Here is an 18,309-nt window from a genome sequence, read left to right on the forward strand (position 1 = left end):
TGCCTTTAATTCTCCAACTGTCTGGTACGCCACCAAAAAAGAGTAAACTTCTAAGGGAATCTCCCTTTCCTCTGATACTGGTGTTGAGCATGCTTTGGTTATTATTGGGGGTGCAATACTATCACCTCCACTCTGGAGGTGGTTTAGGTACTATTTTCTAAATCATAAACCAACTAATATTAACACCCTGTGGATGGGCCTGTAGACCCAGCTTCTTTCTATATTTGGATTAGACTGGTGGTTGTTTTCTTTTCACCTCTCATTGTATTATTACGTCGTGTTATCCCATCGAGCAACGTGCATAATTCCTTTGCTCTGACACACTTTCTAAATTTTTTCATAATACAGATATAGGAATCTATCCAGCCTAGGAGATTCGATAAAGCATACACAGTAACAAACACTCGCACAAGCATCTCAAAGGACAAAACAGAATGCAGATAATTAATATGGTGTTCACAAGATGTTATATATTGAGCAATGCATCTTTTTACATCTCACCATCTCCCCCTTTAATTGTTTTGCTCAAGCTCTTAACATATCCATGTTTGGTTGTTAACAGGTCAGGAAGAGAGTCATTCATGTATTAGAACTAGCATAGTTAATACCACATTTCGTAGCCTTTTCGCTGTTTTTGATAAAATTCAGCACACCAAGTATGGTGTTTGGTTATCATTTTACGATCTCACATAAATAAAACATGCATACATTATGAGTCAATTTATGCATTATTTTATGCGGGATAGAAGATAGAATAACTAATTTAGTACATGAATAACTAAATCCCATCCTTGTATCACTAATATGTACATAACTCTAACCAGCAACCAAACAAGAGTTAAGGGGAGAATGATTTACCTAATGCATGAATAAATCAAGCCTGAGTTCCAGTCATAGCCTTCATCTGTATAATATTTGAGTCTGTATTTGGCAAAGCCTCATAAGAGCCAAATCTCCTAATGCCAACAGTTTTAGCAACGGCAGCATAAGTAACAACAACGATGAGCAACACAAACATCACATGAACTACAAAAGCCAAATCGAGTATAGCAACAGCCCTAAGCTTAGAGTCCTCCAAATCACACTTAGTTGAACCTTCTACACCAGTAACAACATCCAACAACTTATGACAACCATCAGGTATAAATGCGTCAACGTAAAGCGAAAGTCCAGTTTGTAGAACCCATAGTCCCTGTTGAAGGAAAATATTTTATTCAAAATTCATGAATATCTCTGAATGCCCTCTACAATCCTCACGATATGAAAATAGCTAGCAACATGCCTATTTATAATAGTACAAAACCTACTTTAACTTAAACACAAAAAAACGTATTCTTATATAAATTTGACTATAAATCCTAACTAGACATGAATAGACTAATTTGGACATGAGAATTATTCATTTTTTTTTTCACTTTATTATTAGAAAATCTTTTGGAGAACAACCAAAGCCTTGTTTTCACTTTCAGTACATTCAAACAACCAAATATTCTTTGCAACTCTGTCTTCAACTCCAACTTCAAAAATTCCAAATAAAGAGAAAAGAAGTTTCTACGGCCAAACGCCTACTTAAAATACCAAGTCCTAACCAATTTTGATTTCCTACACTTTTGAATTACTACGGAAATTTTCAAAAATATACTACAATGTTTGAAAATATTTACACCGCGGAACCAATATACAATATTACACAACATTATACAATCAGGAAAAACATTATCCATAATGTATCAACTTCGTATAACAGTTTATAAAAGATGTTTATACACAAATCATGTAACAAACATGGCGTAAATATTTTCAAACACCTGTAAACAAATAGAACCAGCGAGCGCAACATCGGTAAGGAAAACCCTAGGTTGAAAAGCGATCACAACGCAAAGCAACGCAGAGATGGCAGAAATTCTCGCAGAAACCGAATCACATTTCGCTTGCAGATCGGAAGTCTGAACAGAAGCACTCGATTCCGAAACCGAATACTGAAGCCAAAAAAGCGCACCAGCAATCGCAAAAAACAGATCAGACTGTACGGGAAGAATATTACTCGACTCCGAGACAACAATGAACAAAACAAGTATAAGAAACGCGAAAACAACAGCAGCTGATTGTAGAGAAGTGAACTTGTGGACAGGTGTATGGCCTTTTAAGAGAGGATCAGCATCGAAAGATACGAGTGATTGGTGGATTAAGGAAATCAATAGGCATATAAGGAGGATGTAAAGAGGTAGACGGCGGAGATGTGGTTGAGATGTGAAGGAAAGAGGGTGGTAGGGTTTGGCGGTGTAGTCGCCGCCGACGGTCGATTTAAGGCGGTTTCTGGTGGTGCAGATGAGATGATAAAGTCCTAGAGATAACAGTGAAGATGATGACAACATGTGATACATTAGGGTCGCCATTGCATTTCTTTTTCAGACACAGGCGGTGTATAAAGAGTAGTACTGCTCACTCTGTCCAAGAGTACTTAATTTTTTCATATCCTTTGACTTATATTGTTTTGACATTTTTTATTTTTCGATAATTCTTATTTTTGATGTATTTTAATTATTAATTATGATAACTTATAGTATTTTTTTATGTATTTTTTAAATATATAAATTTTATTTCAAAAAATTTAAAAATTTTATGTTTAAATACACTGTGAAAATTAAGAAATTTGACTGAAAAGGGTCAAACGAATTGAGACAAAGTGAGTAAATTTTTTTTCCTTTTTACTCCCTTTGTCAACACGTTTTCCTTTTCGATATTCAATCTTTATAAATTAGGAGCAATATCTTTTTATCATACTAATATGTAAAGAATTCTAGACTTATAATATTTTTGTGCTTTCTATTATGTATTGTTTTTTGTACTTTAATTATCGTATTAATTTGTGGTAGTTATTGCTTCTTCTTTTTTCTCATACTACCTTATCATGTTCTTTTTATAGTGTCTAATGGCTTATTCGCTCTCATTATTTCTTTTTTCATGTTGCTTTGAATTGCTTGTCCTTATGCTGAGGTCTACCAGAAACAGTCTCTCTATCTACCTTGGGTTAACGCCCGAGTACACTCTAACTCCCAGACCCACTTTGTGAGATTTGACTGGGTATGTTGTTGTTGAGTTGATCTGATTTAATTTAACCTAAATATTAGTTTAAATTGGTTCTCGTGAAACGAAAAATTCAACGTAAATTGAAACGGAAGGAATAATAAAATAAGTCCTTTTCTAATCAAACATTTTGTCTACTCCTATTGGTCAAAGTTAAAATATTGTTCAATCAAAGTATTGCAGTATACACAACTCTCTTTGGACTCGAGAGTTAGTTCTCAAAGGAGATAAACAGATTGTAACTATAGAGCTAAACAAAATTTGTCCTTCCTAATCTATCAGTAGTACTAATGCATCACCTTTTAGGAAGGGTATGAATTAGGACCTCTTCATGTGGTAGCAATACAACTAACACTAAATTGGTTATCTGTTAAAGCTATCTAGTTGACTATTCCATTTACAATTCTCTGTTTTATAATAAGGAACTCAATAACAATCTCCTTAATCCTTTACTAGCTCTCCTTTTTTATAATTCTTGGCCAGCTGTGATTTTCTTGAGGCCCATCGCACGTCATCATACCAGTAGCCAATATTTCCTTCTTTCACCTAACTAGATTAACTGAGTCCCACAAGTGTTGTGAATAAGGACAAAGTAAAGAGAAGTCTGTAGAAGTGTTTCTCGTTTTAAAATAAACGCTTTCCTTGAGCCGAGGATCTATCGGAAACAGACGCTCCACCTTGCAAAAGTAGGGGTGAGGTCTGAGTATACCCCACCCTCCCCAAACCTTGCTTTTCTTGAGCTAAGAGTCTCTCTAACCCACAAAAGTAAAAGTAAGGCTTGTGTACAACCATCATCCTCAAACCCCTTGTTGTTAGTGTTTCCTATTGATGCCTAGGCTCACTTGCAAATTCCCAGTCATTGTTTTTCTGCATAAATGTCTATCCATTTCACCAACAATTGAACCATTATTGTGTTCCATGGCATAACCAACAGATTCAAGGCTAAGGACAAAGAGGAGTTTGAAATATATAAAGGAGAATGAACAAAAGCAGCATCAGCAGAATTTAGTGGGGGAGGGGGACAACAGAAAAACATTACATGTTTTAAGCAGTTCTCAATATAATTATACAAGGTATTTTAAACATTCTTGCGAACGTACATGTCCTCATATATATAAAGTATAAACCCGAGCATTTTCTGGCATTGTGTTTCGACGAATCACCCCTTGCAGTTTATTAACCAAATACACTAACTTGAGATCAAAAAAGAAGAAGGAGCAATTGTCCACTAAGCCCTCTTCAGCATTCAAATCTAGCAAACGATAAAAACTGGAAAGTACATAAAGAAGTTGCAAAGCAGAGTGTGTTCTTAGTAGGTGTAGCCCTTAACAAACATTCCTTTCTTGGCTTCCTCATTTTCACCTTCTGCAGAGTACTTTCCGAGCTGAGCCAAGGAGTTTGCTTTTGCACGAATCAAGAGTGCCTTTTGTGCAGCATCCACATTCTCTGGACGTCCTTGCCATGTCTTGAGCACAGAGTTTTGGAGTGCTCGTGCATACGAGAATGACACGTGCCATGGGTTGGGGCTCTGGTTCATTGCGTGGAGGTTGAGTGTCGCTTCCACTTCAGATTGTCCACCGGATAGGAACTGACAGGTGAGAAGCACACCGTTTTTAGTACGGTTGAACAAGAAAAATATAAGGAAAAGAAAAAAACAATAAGGAGCAGCGGAATAATGGATGCTATTTTTTTTCCCCCAAGAGCTGAGAATTCAAGCGAGTCGTAATGTGAGTTCCCTTCCCTGGTAATAGGTCTCACATTTAATATTCTTTACGAAAGCTAATCCAAATTTTACTAATGATGGGGACAACATACTGATCAACTTAGACTCTGTTAGCTCCCTAACCTTAGACTAGCCTTCGACATGAATGGCATCATCAGATTTTTTGGTTTTTGGCTAGCTCCCAGGCCCTATTATAACATCATGTAGTGGAGCTGGCATATTTACTTTGATAATCTCTACATCCTCTTGATGCCAATAATGAAACAACTTATTTCACAAACAAAATGACGGTGACAACATTATATCGAAATGAGGATGACTTTTTCAGGCATATAATCAGAAGGGATCTACGAACTGAAGTTTCTCTACCTTTCTTATGGTTAAATATACCATTTTCTTCTCTATTTCGATCTGAGATTCTGGCCTTAAAACTCAATTAAGTTTGAAAGAAAAGTTTTTAAAAAAAAAAAAAAAATCAAAGAGAAAAGCTGGCACTGCTACCTATGAGAATGCTGTTATTGCCCCCATGTACTTCTTGAACTAGTAAAAACGTAACGGCATATATTTCCAAATTATTGGAATCAGTTATGAAAGGAAAGGAATTTGTACCATGATCCCTGGAACAGCAGGAGGAACTCTCCTTTTCAGCATTGTGAGTGTGTACTTAGCAATAGTATCTGGAGAAGCCTTCTCTTTGTGTTCAGCCCCAGGAGTAACCATGCTAGGTTTAAGCAGAATTCCTTCGAAAACAACATTGTTTTCTGCAAGGTAGTAGAAGACTTCTGCCCACACACGTTCAGCGACTTCGAGTGTTCTTTCTATTGGGTGGTCTCCATCAAGAAGAATCTCAGGCTCCACTATTGGCACTAGACCATTGTCCTGCACAACGTAAAAAGATATCTTTAGCACAGTGTTTTGGACGGCGGGCGGTGACAAAAGGCGACAAGGGCCTGCCTCGCCTTAAGGCGAGGCGAGCGGCGAGGCGCTCGCCTTTTTGAAGTGTGGCGCCAATAAATACCAAAAAATTAAAATATTTAATTGCATATGTAAATAATCAAAATCTCACTAGCAATAACATATTAGCAAATATTTCAGTTCAAAAATTAAAAGTAGATCGTAGATACTAAAAGTCTAGAACTTGAATGACTCAATAATTCATAAGTGATAAGACAAGCAATACTAAAATTCAAGCAATAGTGCAATACTAAAAGTCTATTCAAATTCAAGATCTTCAATAGAAAAAAGAGGAGAAAATAGAAAAAGAAAAAAACAGAGGAGAAAAAACAGGGACGCGTACAGAAAAAGAAGAAGAGAATAGAAGGAAAAAAAAATGCAGAAGTCGCCGGAAACAGAGGAGTCGTCGCCGGAAAAAAAGAACTGAAGAAGAAGCAGAAGTCGAAAACAGAGGAGGAAGAAAGAAGAAGAAGAAGAAGAAGAAGAAGAAGAAGAAGGAGAAAGAGAGAGCGTACCTGAAAAGCTTGAAGGAGAAGAGAGGAGGAGGCAAAAAAAACCCTAGCCGCTGTTTTTCTTTTGATAATAAGTTTCATTTAAGTCTTTAACTTCTTTTAATTGCTTCTTTTTTAAAAAAAACCACTGTCGCCTCGCCTCGGCGCCATTAGCGCCTTTGGCACGCCTTTTGAAGGTGACCTCGCCACAGCCCTAAAAGGCGTTAGAGCCACGCCTCGCCACGCCTCTCGCCTTTGGCGAGAAGGCGCTCGCCTTTCACAACACTGCTTTAGCAATCCATGAATAGAAAGATAAGCTTCCACCATTTCCCAAACCATATAGATCCCTTAAAGATTGTTCTCCGACTCTAAAGATGGGAGGATACCCAATAACAAGTGCAACCAACAAATGCTTAAGGAGGTGAGTCTGGTGACTTAGTCATCTCATATTTTGTTGTTAGATATTTGGAAGGATTCCAAATAGAAAGAAAAAGTCCTAAAAAACTACCTGAGAGATAGCAGCATATCGAGCAAGACCCCAAGCTGCTTCTTTTACAGCCAAAGCAGAAGGACCGCAAGGAATGCTAACAACTGTTCTCCTGAAAATTTCAAAGCCGCATATCATTTATGTTGAAGTTTAATGCACTTTGGTCTTCCAATGGAAGAATAAGAGAAAACATGAGAGAGGATTAGCAGAAGAAAAGTGAAAGGGCACAGCATACCACTTAGCAAAACGGGCCCCTTGCTTGTAGTATTCAGCAGACCTAGAAGCCAATCCATCCAATCCTTGGCACCAAGATTCATTGTTGGATCCTGGTAGGGGAACCAAACCCTGTAAATAAAATAAATAAAAATAGAAGGGTTAAAATTGGACCAAGTTCAACAACCAAATTATTTGCAACAAAAGTTTAAGAAAGGTAGCAGCAAAATCCTGAAGCGCAGAAAAAGTTGCACAAAACATTGAACGGGTTAGAAAGGACACCTTGTCAACTTTGATCCCAGGTACAATATTCTGATCGCGCAAGACATCAACAAACTTCTTCCCATCAGTAGTGGACTGATAAAGTGTCTCTTCAAATAGAATGGATCCAGAGATGTAATCACCTAGGCCAGGAGTGGTCAACAAGAGTTGACGGTAAGCTTGTCTGTTAGCTTCTGTATTGTCCAGCCCAATCGACGCCAGTCTCTTTCCGGCAGTTGCATTTGATTCATCAATGGCGAGGATGCCCCTTCCAGGAGATGCAATAGTTTTCTACACCAAGTAAGTAATATACAAGGTTCAGCATTATTATATTTTGCAAAACATCTTTTACCACACATCCTCCTAGTTTACAAGAATGTTAGGCGAAGGTGACTTTTAATAAGGAGGCGATATATCTAGCAACCTGTAGCATGTTGAACGAAACCTACTGATTGCGGCTCAGACCATGTCTATATACGCGAAAGAAGAACATGTTATATGCATACATGTAAAAGAATGCTTGAACAGTCTCTGACTTTTTTCAACTTCAAAGCAAAATTACAAAAAATTTAAGAAATGAGCTTCCATCAATAAAATTACTTCTAGAAATGATTTGTGAACTACCAAAAAACAAAGTGATTTGGTTTATCTTGTTATTTACAACATGAAATAGACAAGACATCAGTGTTTGATACTAGATAGGTAAAAGGTACCTTAGAGAAATTTCCTCATACAACTTTCATAAAATCTATCCTTCCTGAACTAAATAAAAATTCACATACATGATGACCATGTTTGTATGTGGTAACCAATAATAAAGAAGTATCTCAATCCCACAGGACCACTTTCATGTAACTCCATAATAATAATTTCCAAATCATCAGCCTAAAATTAGGATTCTGAAGACCTGTACAAAAAATTAACCATGTAGCTGTTGCTTTGTACAAAAAATCCAATTGATAGATACAGCCAAAATATCAACATCAGTTTCAAAGTTCAGTATATAGTGTGGAACTTACAAGAAAACAAACAGATATGCATGATCTAAACCAAAAAAGAAGAAGTTTTTAGATCCGATCAGGAAACATGCAAACGAATAAAAGAAAAAGAGTGTGTGTGTGTGTGTGTGTGTGTGCGCCTGAGAGAGAGAGACGGCTATCACTTCCATGTAACTCTGGGAAACGAATTTTCAAATCATCAACCTAAAATTAAGATTTTGAAGACCTGTATAACTAGAATAAACCATGTAGCTGTATCTTTATGCCAGAAATCCAAATCATAACTATAGCCAAATACATCAGCATCACTATAAACCATAAAAAAGCAATTTTGACCAAAAGTAAACTTTTTTCAATTTCCATCAACCCACTGAACCAACGGCAGCACAGTTTCAAAAATCAGTATATTAGCACACTCTAACCAAAAATTCAACAGAAAATACATAATCTAAACCAAAGAAAAGCTTTTAGATCCAACTGGTAGATACATCCAAACATATCAACATCAATATAGAAATTCAAAATTAAACCTTTTAAATTTCGACCAATCTACTAAACCAAATGGTAGTACAGTTTCAAAATTCAGTATTCTAGAGGACTTTACAAGTAAAATTCAACCGAAAATGCATGATCTAAACTAAAAAAATAAAATAAAATAATATAAAAATAGAATAAATCAAATCAAAATTAACGTGTCCTAAACATTAGCTTTTAGATCCAATCACAAAACATGCAAACACATAAAAGTAAGAAACATATCAGCATCGCTTCGGTTAAAAAATAAGCATCACTATAAAAAATAAAAAAATAAAAAACAATTTTGACCAAAAGTAAACCTTTCAGTGTCTAAAATATAGTATTCTAACAGAATTCAAAACAAAAAACTCAACATAAAATAAGCTTTTAGATCCGATCACAAAATATGAGAACACGTAAAACTGATAAACAAAGAGACAAAGCGATGTGTGTGTGTGTGTAGAGAGAGAGAATTTTACGGCGGTTTTGAGGAGTTCATCGGTGTAAGATGAGGCACGGACAACGGAGACACGGCGATTGGACGAAGGAAACCGGCAGGAAGATCCTGAACGTTGATTGAACGACGATTGTTGACCGTTGATCCATGAAGAGGCGTTGAGCTTTACCAAACTTGAGCTCGCCATTTTTTTTTATCTGTAAAAAGGAAAAAGTGTTTTATAGTTGGTAGAGACGGCTATAACAGAGTATTGTTGTGTTCAAAGAGTAGCTGTTAATAATATATAGTGAGTGAGTGACGTTGGGTTGGTGGAGACGGCTATAACTGAGTTGCTTTTTTGTTTTGTTTTGTTTTTTGGAGACCTCGAAGAGTCCGTCAGGTACTGTGTTAGTAACACAGTACAGACAACTTCAAACTGCGGAGCTACCTAACTAAAGTGCCAAAAAAAAAAAAAAAAGGTCATTGTTCACACCACCAACGGGTCGGGTCGGGTCGGATAGGGTGATTTGGAATTTAAAGTCTCGGATTTGAATCATAATTTTTCCACTTAATCGTGTTTGGCCATAAAAATTTCAAAGAATTTAGAAAACAACCAAAATCTTATTTTTCACTTTATACATTTTCTGTTGTAGACCTTTACTTTTGTTTTTTTGTTTTCATTTTTTACTCCAAAAGTTTTAATGTTGCTCAATTTTTACCTTAAAAGTTTATACAACTTTTTTTACTGGTAAGAGCCTCATACATATATATATATATATATATATAATGTTGCTCTCCACTCCAACAGCATTGAACATCATGTGCTAAAAAACCTCTAAAAAAAAATAAGCAGGTGGAATTTTGCAACAAAATCATATTTAGAGATACTATATATAGTGTGCACCAGTCTTACTCCCAGTTGCAGCCTTTTGATTGAAAGAAATCATCAGTTTTGAGCACTCCATAAGCTGGTCTCAAGTATAATTGCTATATTTCTCGCATTGGTTATGTTTATTAATTGTTTTGGCGATTTTACTAGTTTTTAAAAATTGGGGGTATAAATCATAATTCATGTTTTTTAGTTTCTATGGCCAAACTCCCACTAAAGAGTATCAATTTTTCTGATGAATTACTAGGCGTCTGGCCATGTGACTCATATTTTCAAATTAGCGTTTGGTCATGTAATTTGCACAAAATTTCAACTTCTTCTCGATTTCAAATTTAAAATTCTCCAAAAAGACATGATTTCAATTTTTAAAATGTAAAACTTGACTCATGAGTTTATGTAAAAAGATTCACAAGTTGGTAAATATATTTTTTAAATGTAAAACTTGGACTTAAAGTAAAAATGTTGGTTCGTCTTTTCGGTCATCTGATTGAAAATGCATGCTCGACGTGAGAGATTGTTCGTACGATGTGGAAGGATTATATTAAGGAGTAGTTACACTACAACTCATGTTTAATTTTACTTTTTATTGAACTAAAGTTCAATCAATAAATGTTGTATTTTTTAGAAAGACATTTTGGTAGTGTATTAGCTTCATTATGAATTATTATTTGCTCATTTGGTAAGATTGAATAAGAGTTGGGGAAGTTTTGATAATCTTCATAACTTGTGGGGTTTTCAGGTTTCTGAGATGAGAAAAATACTAACTTAAAAAATTAAATTGCATGTTCAAACAAAACTATAACTTCAAATCAATTTAATTTCAAATTACTGATTTCACATCATGATTTCAAATCACAACCAAACGGGGTCTTAATTAAAAAAAAAAACAAATAGTAGCTAGAGCTACCAAACTAAAGTACCAAAATAGTTATTATTCAAACCGTGGATGGTTTAGATCTCTCAATCGGGTTATAACTTTAAAAGTAAAGAAATTATCGAAGATTCATCAGGACAGTAACCTACTGCAATCTTATAATGTCTGTTTTTTCTCACTCGGTATTCAGTATCCATATTGAAACTCGATTATATCCGAATTTACGCAGCGTAGGGCTCGACTATAATAACTAATTTAAATCAAACATGAAATTATAAGAAAATACCTCTTAAAGCTTACTGCAACTACAAAGTAAGCCTTCACGTTTGCAGACTTTAATATGGGCACTTCAAAAGAATCAATATCTCTTTTGAGACACTAACAAAGGTAAACGACACCGTTTGAGACATTGCATTAGATCCACAATTTTGTAAATTTTGGCATAAATAAAAGGATTATCTTCAATTGGATTTCAGTCTAATTATTGTTTAGCTCTGTCGAATGTTATCTTTTGCCCTTTTTTTTCAATTGATCCCGTGACCATAAATTATTTTATAAATTCGTTCAAGTTTAAACGGTTCGAACGGATGACAATAATTTAGGCATTAATGCCTAAATAGATTAAATTAGGGGCAAAATATCGGCGCTGCGTAGGATAATAAAGTGAGGATAAAGGGAATTAATAGTTCAAAAGTAAACATGTGCTTAAAGTTGGATGGTCAGAGCAAATATATCAAAAAAGTGTAACGAATGACAAATGTAACTTTATTTTAAGACTACAAAGGCAAATATGACATTTTTCGAAAAATAATGTATTTTGCCTAATAAATAAAAAATAAAATAAAAAGGTGTAATTTTTTTTAAAAAAAAAAGTCATAAAAATAAGTCAGTTCAACCCATCCAAATCCTAGAAAAGATCTTCATCATCCTCATCACCATCAACAAATCCAACTTTAGGAAAAAGAAAAACAAACCCCGTAACATTCACAATTCAAAATTCACAAAATTGTGGATCAAAAGCAATGTCTCAAACAGAAGGTCAATCAACATACCCTAATAGCAACGAAAATGTGATTAATCGAAACAAATCATCAGACAATGTCGTTTACCCTAATTTCGCATCTCATAGGTTGAGATACAACCCTAGTGTTGATCATAAATCGAATAATTATGAAGATCTTCAATTGGATTTCAGTCCATTGTTGTTTAGCTTACTCGAACATTATCTTCCACCCGTTTTTCCCAACTTGTCACGTAACTATTTTGCCCTTATTTACGAGGGTTTTTTAAACTATTTTGTTCTTATTTATTTCTTTTAGAATAATTATAAAAATAATCAATTCTGTCTTAAACTTTTAAAATGATAAATAATTTGAGATAATTATTAAGATTCAAACCCTAAAAAAGATCTTCATCACCATCAACAAATCAAAATGAACAAAAACGAAACCCTAGTATGCATTTAATTCATATAATGACCCCATAACATTCACAATTCACATTCACAAAATTGTGGATCTAAAGCAATGTCTCAAATATATATAGAAGGTCAGTCAACAAAACCTAATAGCAACGGAAATGTGAATAATCGAAACAGATCATCAAACGGTGTCGTTTACCCTAGTTTCGCATCTCATAGGTTGAGATTAAACCCTAGCGTTGATAACAAATCGGATAATTATGAATATCTTCAATTGGATTTCAGTCCATTATTGCTTAGCTTACTCGAACATTATCTTCCACCCGTTTTTCCCAACTTGTCATGTAACTATTTTGCCCTTATTTACGAGGGTTTTTAAAACTATTTTGTTCTTATTTATTTGTTTTAAAATAATTATAAAAATAATCAATTTTATCTTAAATTTTTAAAATAATAAATAATTTGAGAAAATTATTAATCCTGACAATAATTTAACCGAAGGGAGTAAAAAAAGGGAAAAAGAAAAGAAGTAACAGTCAATTTGACCCATCCAAACCCTAAAAAAGATCTTTCATCATCCTCATCACCCTCAACAAATCCAACTGAAGAAAAAAAAAACCCTAATTTTCATCTTATATATATATATAATGATCCCATAACATTCACAAAATTGTGGAGCTGAAGCAATGTCTCAAACAGAAGGTCAATCAACAAACCCTAATGGAAACGGAAATGTGAATAATCGAAACGGATCATCAAACGGTGTCGTTTACCCTAATTTCGCATCTCACAGATTGAGATTAAACCCTAGCGTTGATCACAAATCGGATACTTATGAAGATCTTCAATTGGATTTCAGTCCATTGTTGTTTAGTTCACTTGAACGTTATCTTCCACCTGCTTTTCTTAACTCATCACGTGACCAGAAAGTGAAATATATGCGTGAAATTTTGCTTCGTTATTTTCCTGAAGGCGAAAGGACACGTGTAAGTTTTATAGCATTTTTTTTTTTCAATTTTGTGTTTTGCTTGATTTTAGTGTATGTCTATTATGTTAGAATGTGGGTGAATTGAGCTGCGATCGAATGCTGAAGCTGGAAATTAAAAAAAAAAAATTAAAAGCTGGAAGAATTTTGTGCTGTGTATTGCTCAACATTTTGATGAATGTGTATATTTATGTCAGAATGTGTGAATTGAGAGCTGAAAATGGAAAATATAAGAAGTCGGAGAAATTTTGCATGTAATTTATCTTGTTTTCTGCACTGTTTGATTAGTGTATATATTATGTTAAGACTGTGTTATGTGTGTGAATTGAGCTGTGATAGAATTTTTCCATGTATTTTACCTTGTTTTTTTTCTGCAGTCTTTGGTTAGTGTATAAATTATGGTAGAATGTGTGTGAATTGATTTCCAATTTTGCATGATTTTTTTTATGCACGTTTTGATTAGTATATGTGTTATGTTAGAATTTCGGGCCTGAATTGAGCTGATATAGAATGCTGAGAAGCTGAAAATGGAAAAGTTTGAAGCTGGAAGAATTTTGCATGTATTTTACCTTGTTTTCCACTGTTTGATTAGTGCATATATTATGTGGGTCTGTGAATTGAGCTGTGATGATTTGCTGAGAAGCTGAAAATGGAAAAACTAGAAGCTGGAAAAAAATGTGGGCTATGTATTGCAGAATTTTGCATGTATTTTGCCTTTATGTAAGTTGCTGTAGCTTCTAGGTACAGTATTTTTTAATGTGGATTGCGGTTATCTAGTGCTTGTTTTTTATTTGGTTACATGAAAATCCTTTGCTAGTTAGTGCTATAAAAATAATGAAGGGAGGTTTTTGACATAGCTTTTTGCTTTTTCAATAGGCAAATGATGCGTCCCAATACGATGAACATGAGAACACCCAAAACGCTTGTTTGACATAGCTTTTTGCTATTTTGCAATAGGCAAATGATTTAATAATTCATGTGACCCGAGTACAGCGTTTTGCTTTTTGCAGTAGGCAAATGATTTAATAATTCATATGACTCGAGTACAGATGAATATACGAACAACCAAAATTTGGTTAAAAGGAACTGATAACGAGAATGATTTCGAATGTTGTCTGCTGATATAGTCTTCTCTGACTGTCCTTGCTTTCCAATAATTTTTCCTGCTATTTGTGAAGCTCGCACTCTCTCTCTCATTCCGAATCTATCAGTACTATATTGTTTAAGCTCCTTTGCTTTCACAGGTCCAGAAGCACAGAGAATACAGACAGAAGATTATATCAAACTATCAGGTATTTACGTTTACGTTTTGCTGAAGGTTTGCGGTTAATATTTCAATGATGGTTGTAAATGACAAAATCAATTTTTATGCATTTTTATGTTAAGTCTATTAAAATAAGGTACAAAAGTATACATAACTTTGCTTGTATATTCTCTAGAGAGACATTGATCTTTGTTGAATCAGGGTTGATCATCTTCTTTTCTAATTAGCTTGCCTTTTATTCCAGCCTCTACACAGGGAATTATATACGATGCATGCTGCGAATTTCTTTGTGCCCTCATTTCTCAAGGCAATTAGTGAGAACACAGAGGAAAGTTACAGGAACATAATGTCTGAACCCTCTCCTGGAGTTTTAACGTTCGAAATGCTTCAACCACGATTTTGCGAGATGTTGTTGGCTGAGGTATTAACTGTCTTGCTGCTGCTATTTGCATGCAATCTACTTCTTCTTTGTAGTTTAGCTTTTCTGTTTTCTTATCAGGTTGTGATTGCTTAGGTAGAAAACTTTGAGAGGTGGGTCCGTGAGACAAAATTCAGAATAATGCGTCCCAATACGATGAACAAATTTGGTGCCGTTCTTGATGACTTTGGCCTGGAAACCATGCTGGAGAAGTTGATGGAAGATTTCATTCGTCCCATTTCAAGAGGTAAGAACTTGTATATTTTTACTAGGATGCAGCAACGAAAGGAAAGAGGGCTTTATTCAGAAGATTACCTGGATCTGTTCTGATCTTCTACTTTGAATTTCTGTGCAGTTTTCTTTACTGACGTTGGTGGTTCCACGCTTGATTCCCATCACGGTTTTGTTGTCGAGTATGGGATGGATAGAGACGTTGACTTGGGTGAGTTGTTGATTCTGTTTAGTAGTTACACAGTGCAGGTTATTGCTTGACAGCCGCAAAACTTATTTGGTTCTTTGAGTTACTCCCTTGCTTCTAAACAGCTTATTCTTCAGGTTTCCATGTCGATGATTCAGAAGTGACTTTAAATGTGTGCTTGGGGAAGCAATTCTCTGGTGGAGAGCTGTTCTTCCGTGGAGTGCGGTGTGAGAAGCATGTAAATACTGAAACACAACCAGAGGTAATTATTAGTCCATTCTGATAGGAAGTCATGTTTCCACTATCTTTTATTTATAAAAAGATGTTCCATTGTCTCGTGCTTGTCAAAGTGTTGTTACTGTCAACAACTTGGTTACTACAATGTATAATAGCTTTTCTGAGAGAAAAGGCTTACTATTGATTGTACTTGCTAAAAAAAAACTGGATTGTTTTGGATAACTAACTCAAAATTGGATGACCATCTTGTTGATCATGGTTCGGAATGGAAAAAGGATTCTTTTTTTATAAGTCAAAATGACTCCAATGATATCCACCAGGTTGGTGTCAACATACAGTATGGATTAACAATAAATTTCAGGAGAAAAAAAGAATCTTCCAACTATGTAGAGTATATGATATGTCCTCTTTACGCCAAACATACAAAAGACACACTCCCTTGTACTGGCATCCAATTGGTGGGACCTTTTATTGACACCTTACTTTGAAGTGCAAATTTGCCTTGTTATATCTTTCCATTAATAATAAAGGATAATGAATACACACTGTGTTTGCTTGATCACTAACTGTATCAGCTGATACTTGTTGTCTACATATGGTTTTAATAATGAAAAAAGTTGTGAACTCACCTTATATGTGTGTTAGAGTAGCAATCATCAACTCTATGACACATCCACTATTGGATCTGTAATATCATAACAGGAGATCTTCGATTATGTCCATGTTGCGGGGCGTGCAGTGCTACATCGTGGTCGCCATCGGCATGGTGCTAGAGCAACTACATCAGGGCAGAGGATCAACTTGCTGTTGTGGTGCAGAAGGTATTAGATACTCTTGAGTCTTGCCTTTTTATTTTGGTCGTTTCACTAGAGAGTTTGCTCCAAATATGATCAGGGAAAAATTGTTATTGGAATTGTCCTGTTATTGCTGCATTACCTTCTATTGGAAGTGTTAAGCTGACAAAGTGCCTCTCTAATTGTTTTGAGTATGCAATATTGATGCTTAACACTATGGCCTCCTCCTTTTTTTTTTCTTTTTTTTTTTTTAAAAAAAACAGTCCTCCGTCATGCAGATATCCTGATGTCTTCCATTTAATTTCTAGCATCAGTTCTACAAGTATTAAGAAGAAGCTTATGTATCAACTGACCCCATCAAAAAAAAAAAAAATCGGGTATATCAACATTCAACGATATGAGGAGAAGTAGTGTAAACTGACTGTAGGCAAAAGGGATAATACTGTCTCATAATCCTGAGAAGGATTGAGGCTTAAATTCTTGAGGCACCTAAATATAAGTTCCACGCTGAAGTTGGCATGAGTAAACTGAGCATGGTTTAGCATGTTTACAGAAACTTTGTTAAAATGGGCTCTATTATCTAAATCTCTGAACTTTTCATTATCCATTGATAGTGATTGGTCATACATACATTGTACTTTGATTGCTCATTTGTGTTCCAGCTGAATAAATTTGTTTCACTTGGCAATAAAATCCCTATGTGAACATATTTCTGCTGCCACTCAATTAGAGCAGATGACAAGATGTCTTACTTTTCATTCTCGTCTACTAGAATTGTTGAATACCTAACGATTGTTATCTTCCCTTACAGTTCTGTCTTTAGAGAGCTAAGGAAGTACCAGAAAGACTTCTCCAGCTGGTGTGCAGAGTGCCAGCGCGAGAAGAAGGAAAGGCAACGGCAGTCTGTTGCTGCTATTAAATTGGTACGCGATAACTTGTTTCTCTCATGATATTTAGCCAATAGTTGACAAGCTCTACTTATGCAGTATGACATTTGAAGCTGAGGGTGTGTTTGGTGTGGAGATTCAATTTCCATCTTTGGACATTTGGTTGGTTAAAACTTGTAGATCATTGATTAGCATACCTCCTCTGAATAGTCTACTTGGACCCTAGTTTCTATTACTATTAATTCGAATTAATCCAGTAATGCATACATTGGTAAATATTTTCTCTAGGAAAGCAAGTTCCTTAAGAGGAAAATAGCTTCCCGATTGGAAGTGGGAAAAACAAGTTCTATAAGCGGCATTCCACACTAATTGTCTCCTCCCAACCCTCCAACACACTCCACCCCCCACCACCCCTGATCCCCATAGTATTTGGCTAGATTATATAAAAATGCTTTTGCAAACAATAGTTTCGGCTTCCTTACCAAGCACCAGAAAACAGGTAAGAAAATTACTTGATCTTTAAAAAAACATTTCTGTTTGTACCAAATACATCCATTCTTAGAAATTAGAACATGTTGAAGTATGTTCTAAATTATTTTGTCCTGTGTTTTTCAGGAGCTGCTGAAAAGAGAAGGGGAAACAGCTATATAGCTGTTTGTTTTGTTTTACTTTTAATATATATTTTTTGTATTTTGCCCCATGTAATATAGCTCAACCCTCATATTCAAGGCAGAAGCACTTTCTTGCTGTTCGATATAAATATGAAAGGGTGTTCGTGTTACTGAAATAGCTGTACATGTAAATCGAGTAGGTACCCTCCTATTTGCCAGCTGAGATGGTATCAGTACAAAACTGGCAATCGTGTAAGCACTGTTTTGTAGTTGTGTTTGTTAATGGAGGCAATTTCTTTCTCAATATCGGCTATGCTATGTTAATATTGTGCTATTTTCTGGGTAG

At 35.2% G+C, this 18,309-nt stretch overlaps 3 protein-coding genes across 3 annotated transcripts in view; 1 reads left to right on the forward strand and 2 right to left on the reverse strand.

The window, feature by feature from the left end:
• Positions 1–2,462, reverse strand: part of LOC132641675 (uncharacterized) — a 5,507-nt gene extending 3,045 nt beyond the window's left edge. Inside the window, exons 1-2 of the mRNA XM_060358740.1 lie at positions 1,809–2,462; positions 859–1,192 (exon numbers count right to left, since the gene is read on the reverse strand). Of these exons, the coding sequence (XP_060214723.1) occupies positions 875–1,192; positions 1,809–2,396 (906 nt within the window). The 5' untranslated portion in view covers positions 2,397–2,462 and the 3' untranslated portion in view covers positions 859–874. The remainder of the gene's footprint in view (positions 1–858; positions 1,193–1,808) is intronic.
• A 1,665-nt stretch (positions 2,463–4,127) lies between these two features.
• LOC132641676 (fructose-bisphosphate aldolase 3, chloroplastic) lies at positions 4,128–9,540 on the reverse strand. The gene is made up of 6 exons (XM_060358741.1): positions 9,210–9,540; positions 7,238–7,507; positions 6,978–7,087; positions 6,764–6,854; positions 5,420–5,689; positions 4,128–4,675 (listed from the first exon to the last, which is right to left on the reverse strand). The coding sequence occupies exons 1-6, from the start codon at positions 9,372–9,374 to the stop codon at positions 4,397–4,399; spliced, it is 1,185 nt and encodes a 394-aa protein (XP_060214724.1). The 5' UTR covers positions 9,375–9,540; the 3' UTR covers positions 4,128–4,396.
• Positions 9,541–12,891: 3,351 nt separating this feature from the next.
• Positions 12,892–18,267, forward strand: LOC132641677 (2-oxoglutarate and iron-dependent oxygenase domain-containing protein CP2-like). Its single transcript, XM_060358742.1, has 9 exons — positions 12,892–13,335; positions 14,579–14,626; positions 14,843–15,019; positions 15,113–15,263; positions 15,372–15,458; positions 15,572–15,696; positions 16,374–16,492; positions 17,277–17,388; positions 17,968–18,267. The coding sequence occupies exons 1-9, from the start codon at positions 13,036–13,038 to the stop codon at positions 18,001–18,003; spliced, it is 1,155 nt and encodes a 384-aa protein (XP_060214725.1). The 5' UTR covers positions 12,892–13,035; the 3' UTR covers positions 18,004–18,267.
• Positions 18,268–18,309: the final 42 nt, after the last annotated feature.

This window comes from Lycium barbarum, chromosome 5, assembly GCF_019175385.1.
Source record: "Lycium barbarum isolate Lr01 chromosome 5, ASM1917538v2, whole genome shotgun sequence".
NCBI lineage: Eukaryota > Viridiplantae > Streptophyta > Magnoliopsida > Solanales > Solanaceae > Lycium > Lycium barbarum.

Bases quoted from the DNA above. Each gene is read 5' to 3' on its own strand.
- LOC132641677 (XM_060358742.1), top strand. From the start codon at position 13,036: ATGTCTCAAACAGAAGGTCAATCAACAAACCCTAATGGAAACGGAAAT. The intron at 15,264-15,371 runs GTAAGAACTTGT...ATTTCTGTGCAG, and splicing joins CATTCGTCCCATTTCAAGAG to TTTTCTTTACTGACGTTGGT. The intron at 15,459-15,571 runs GTGAGTTGTTGA...CTTATTCTTCAG, and splicing joins GGATAGAGACGTTGACTTGG to GTTTCCATGTCGATGATTCA.
- LOC132641676 (XM_060358741.1), bottom strand. From the start codon at position 9,374: ATGGCGAGCTCAAGTTTGGTAAAGCTCAACGCCTCTTCATGGATCAAC. The intron at 7,508-9,209 runs GTAAAATTCTCT...TACTTGGTGTAG, and splicing joins ATGAACTCCTCAAAACCGCC to AAAACTATTGCATCTCCTGG. The intron at 7,088-7,237 runs GTGTCCTTTCTA...TTTTATTTACAG, and splicing joins CTGGGATCAAAGTTGACAAG to GGTTTGGTTCCCCTACCAGG.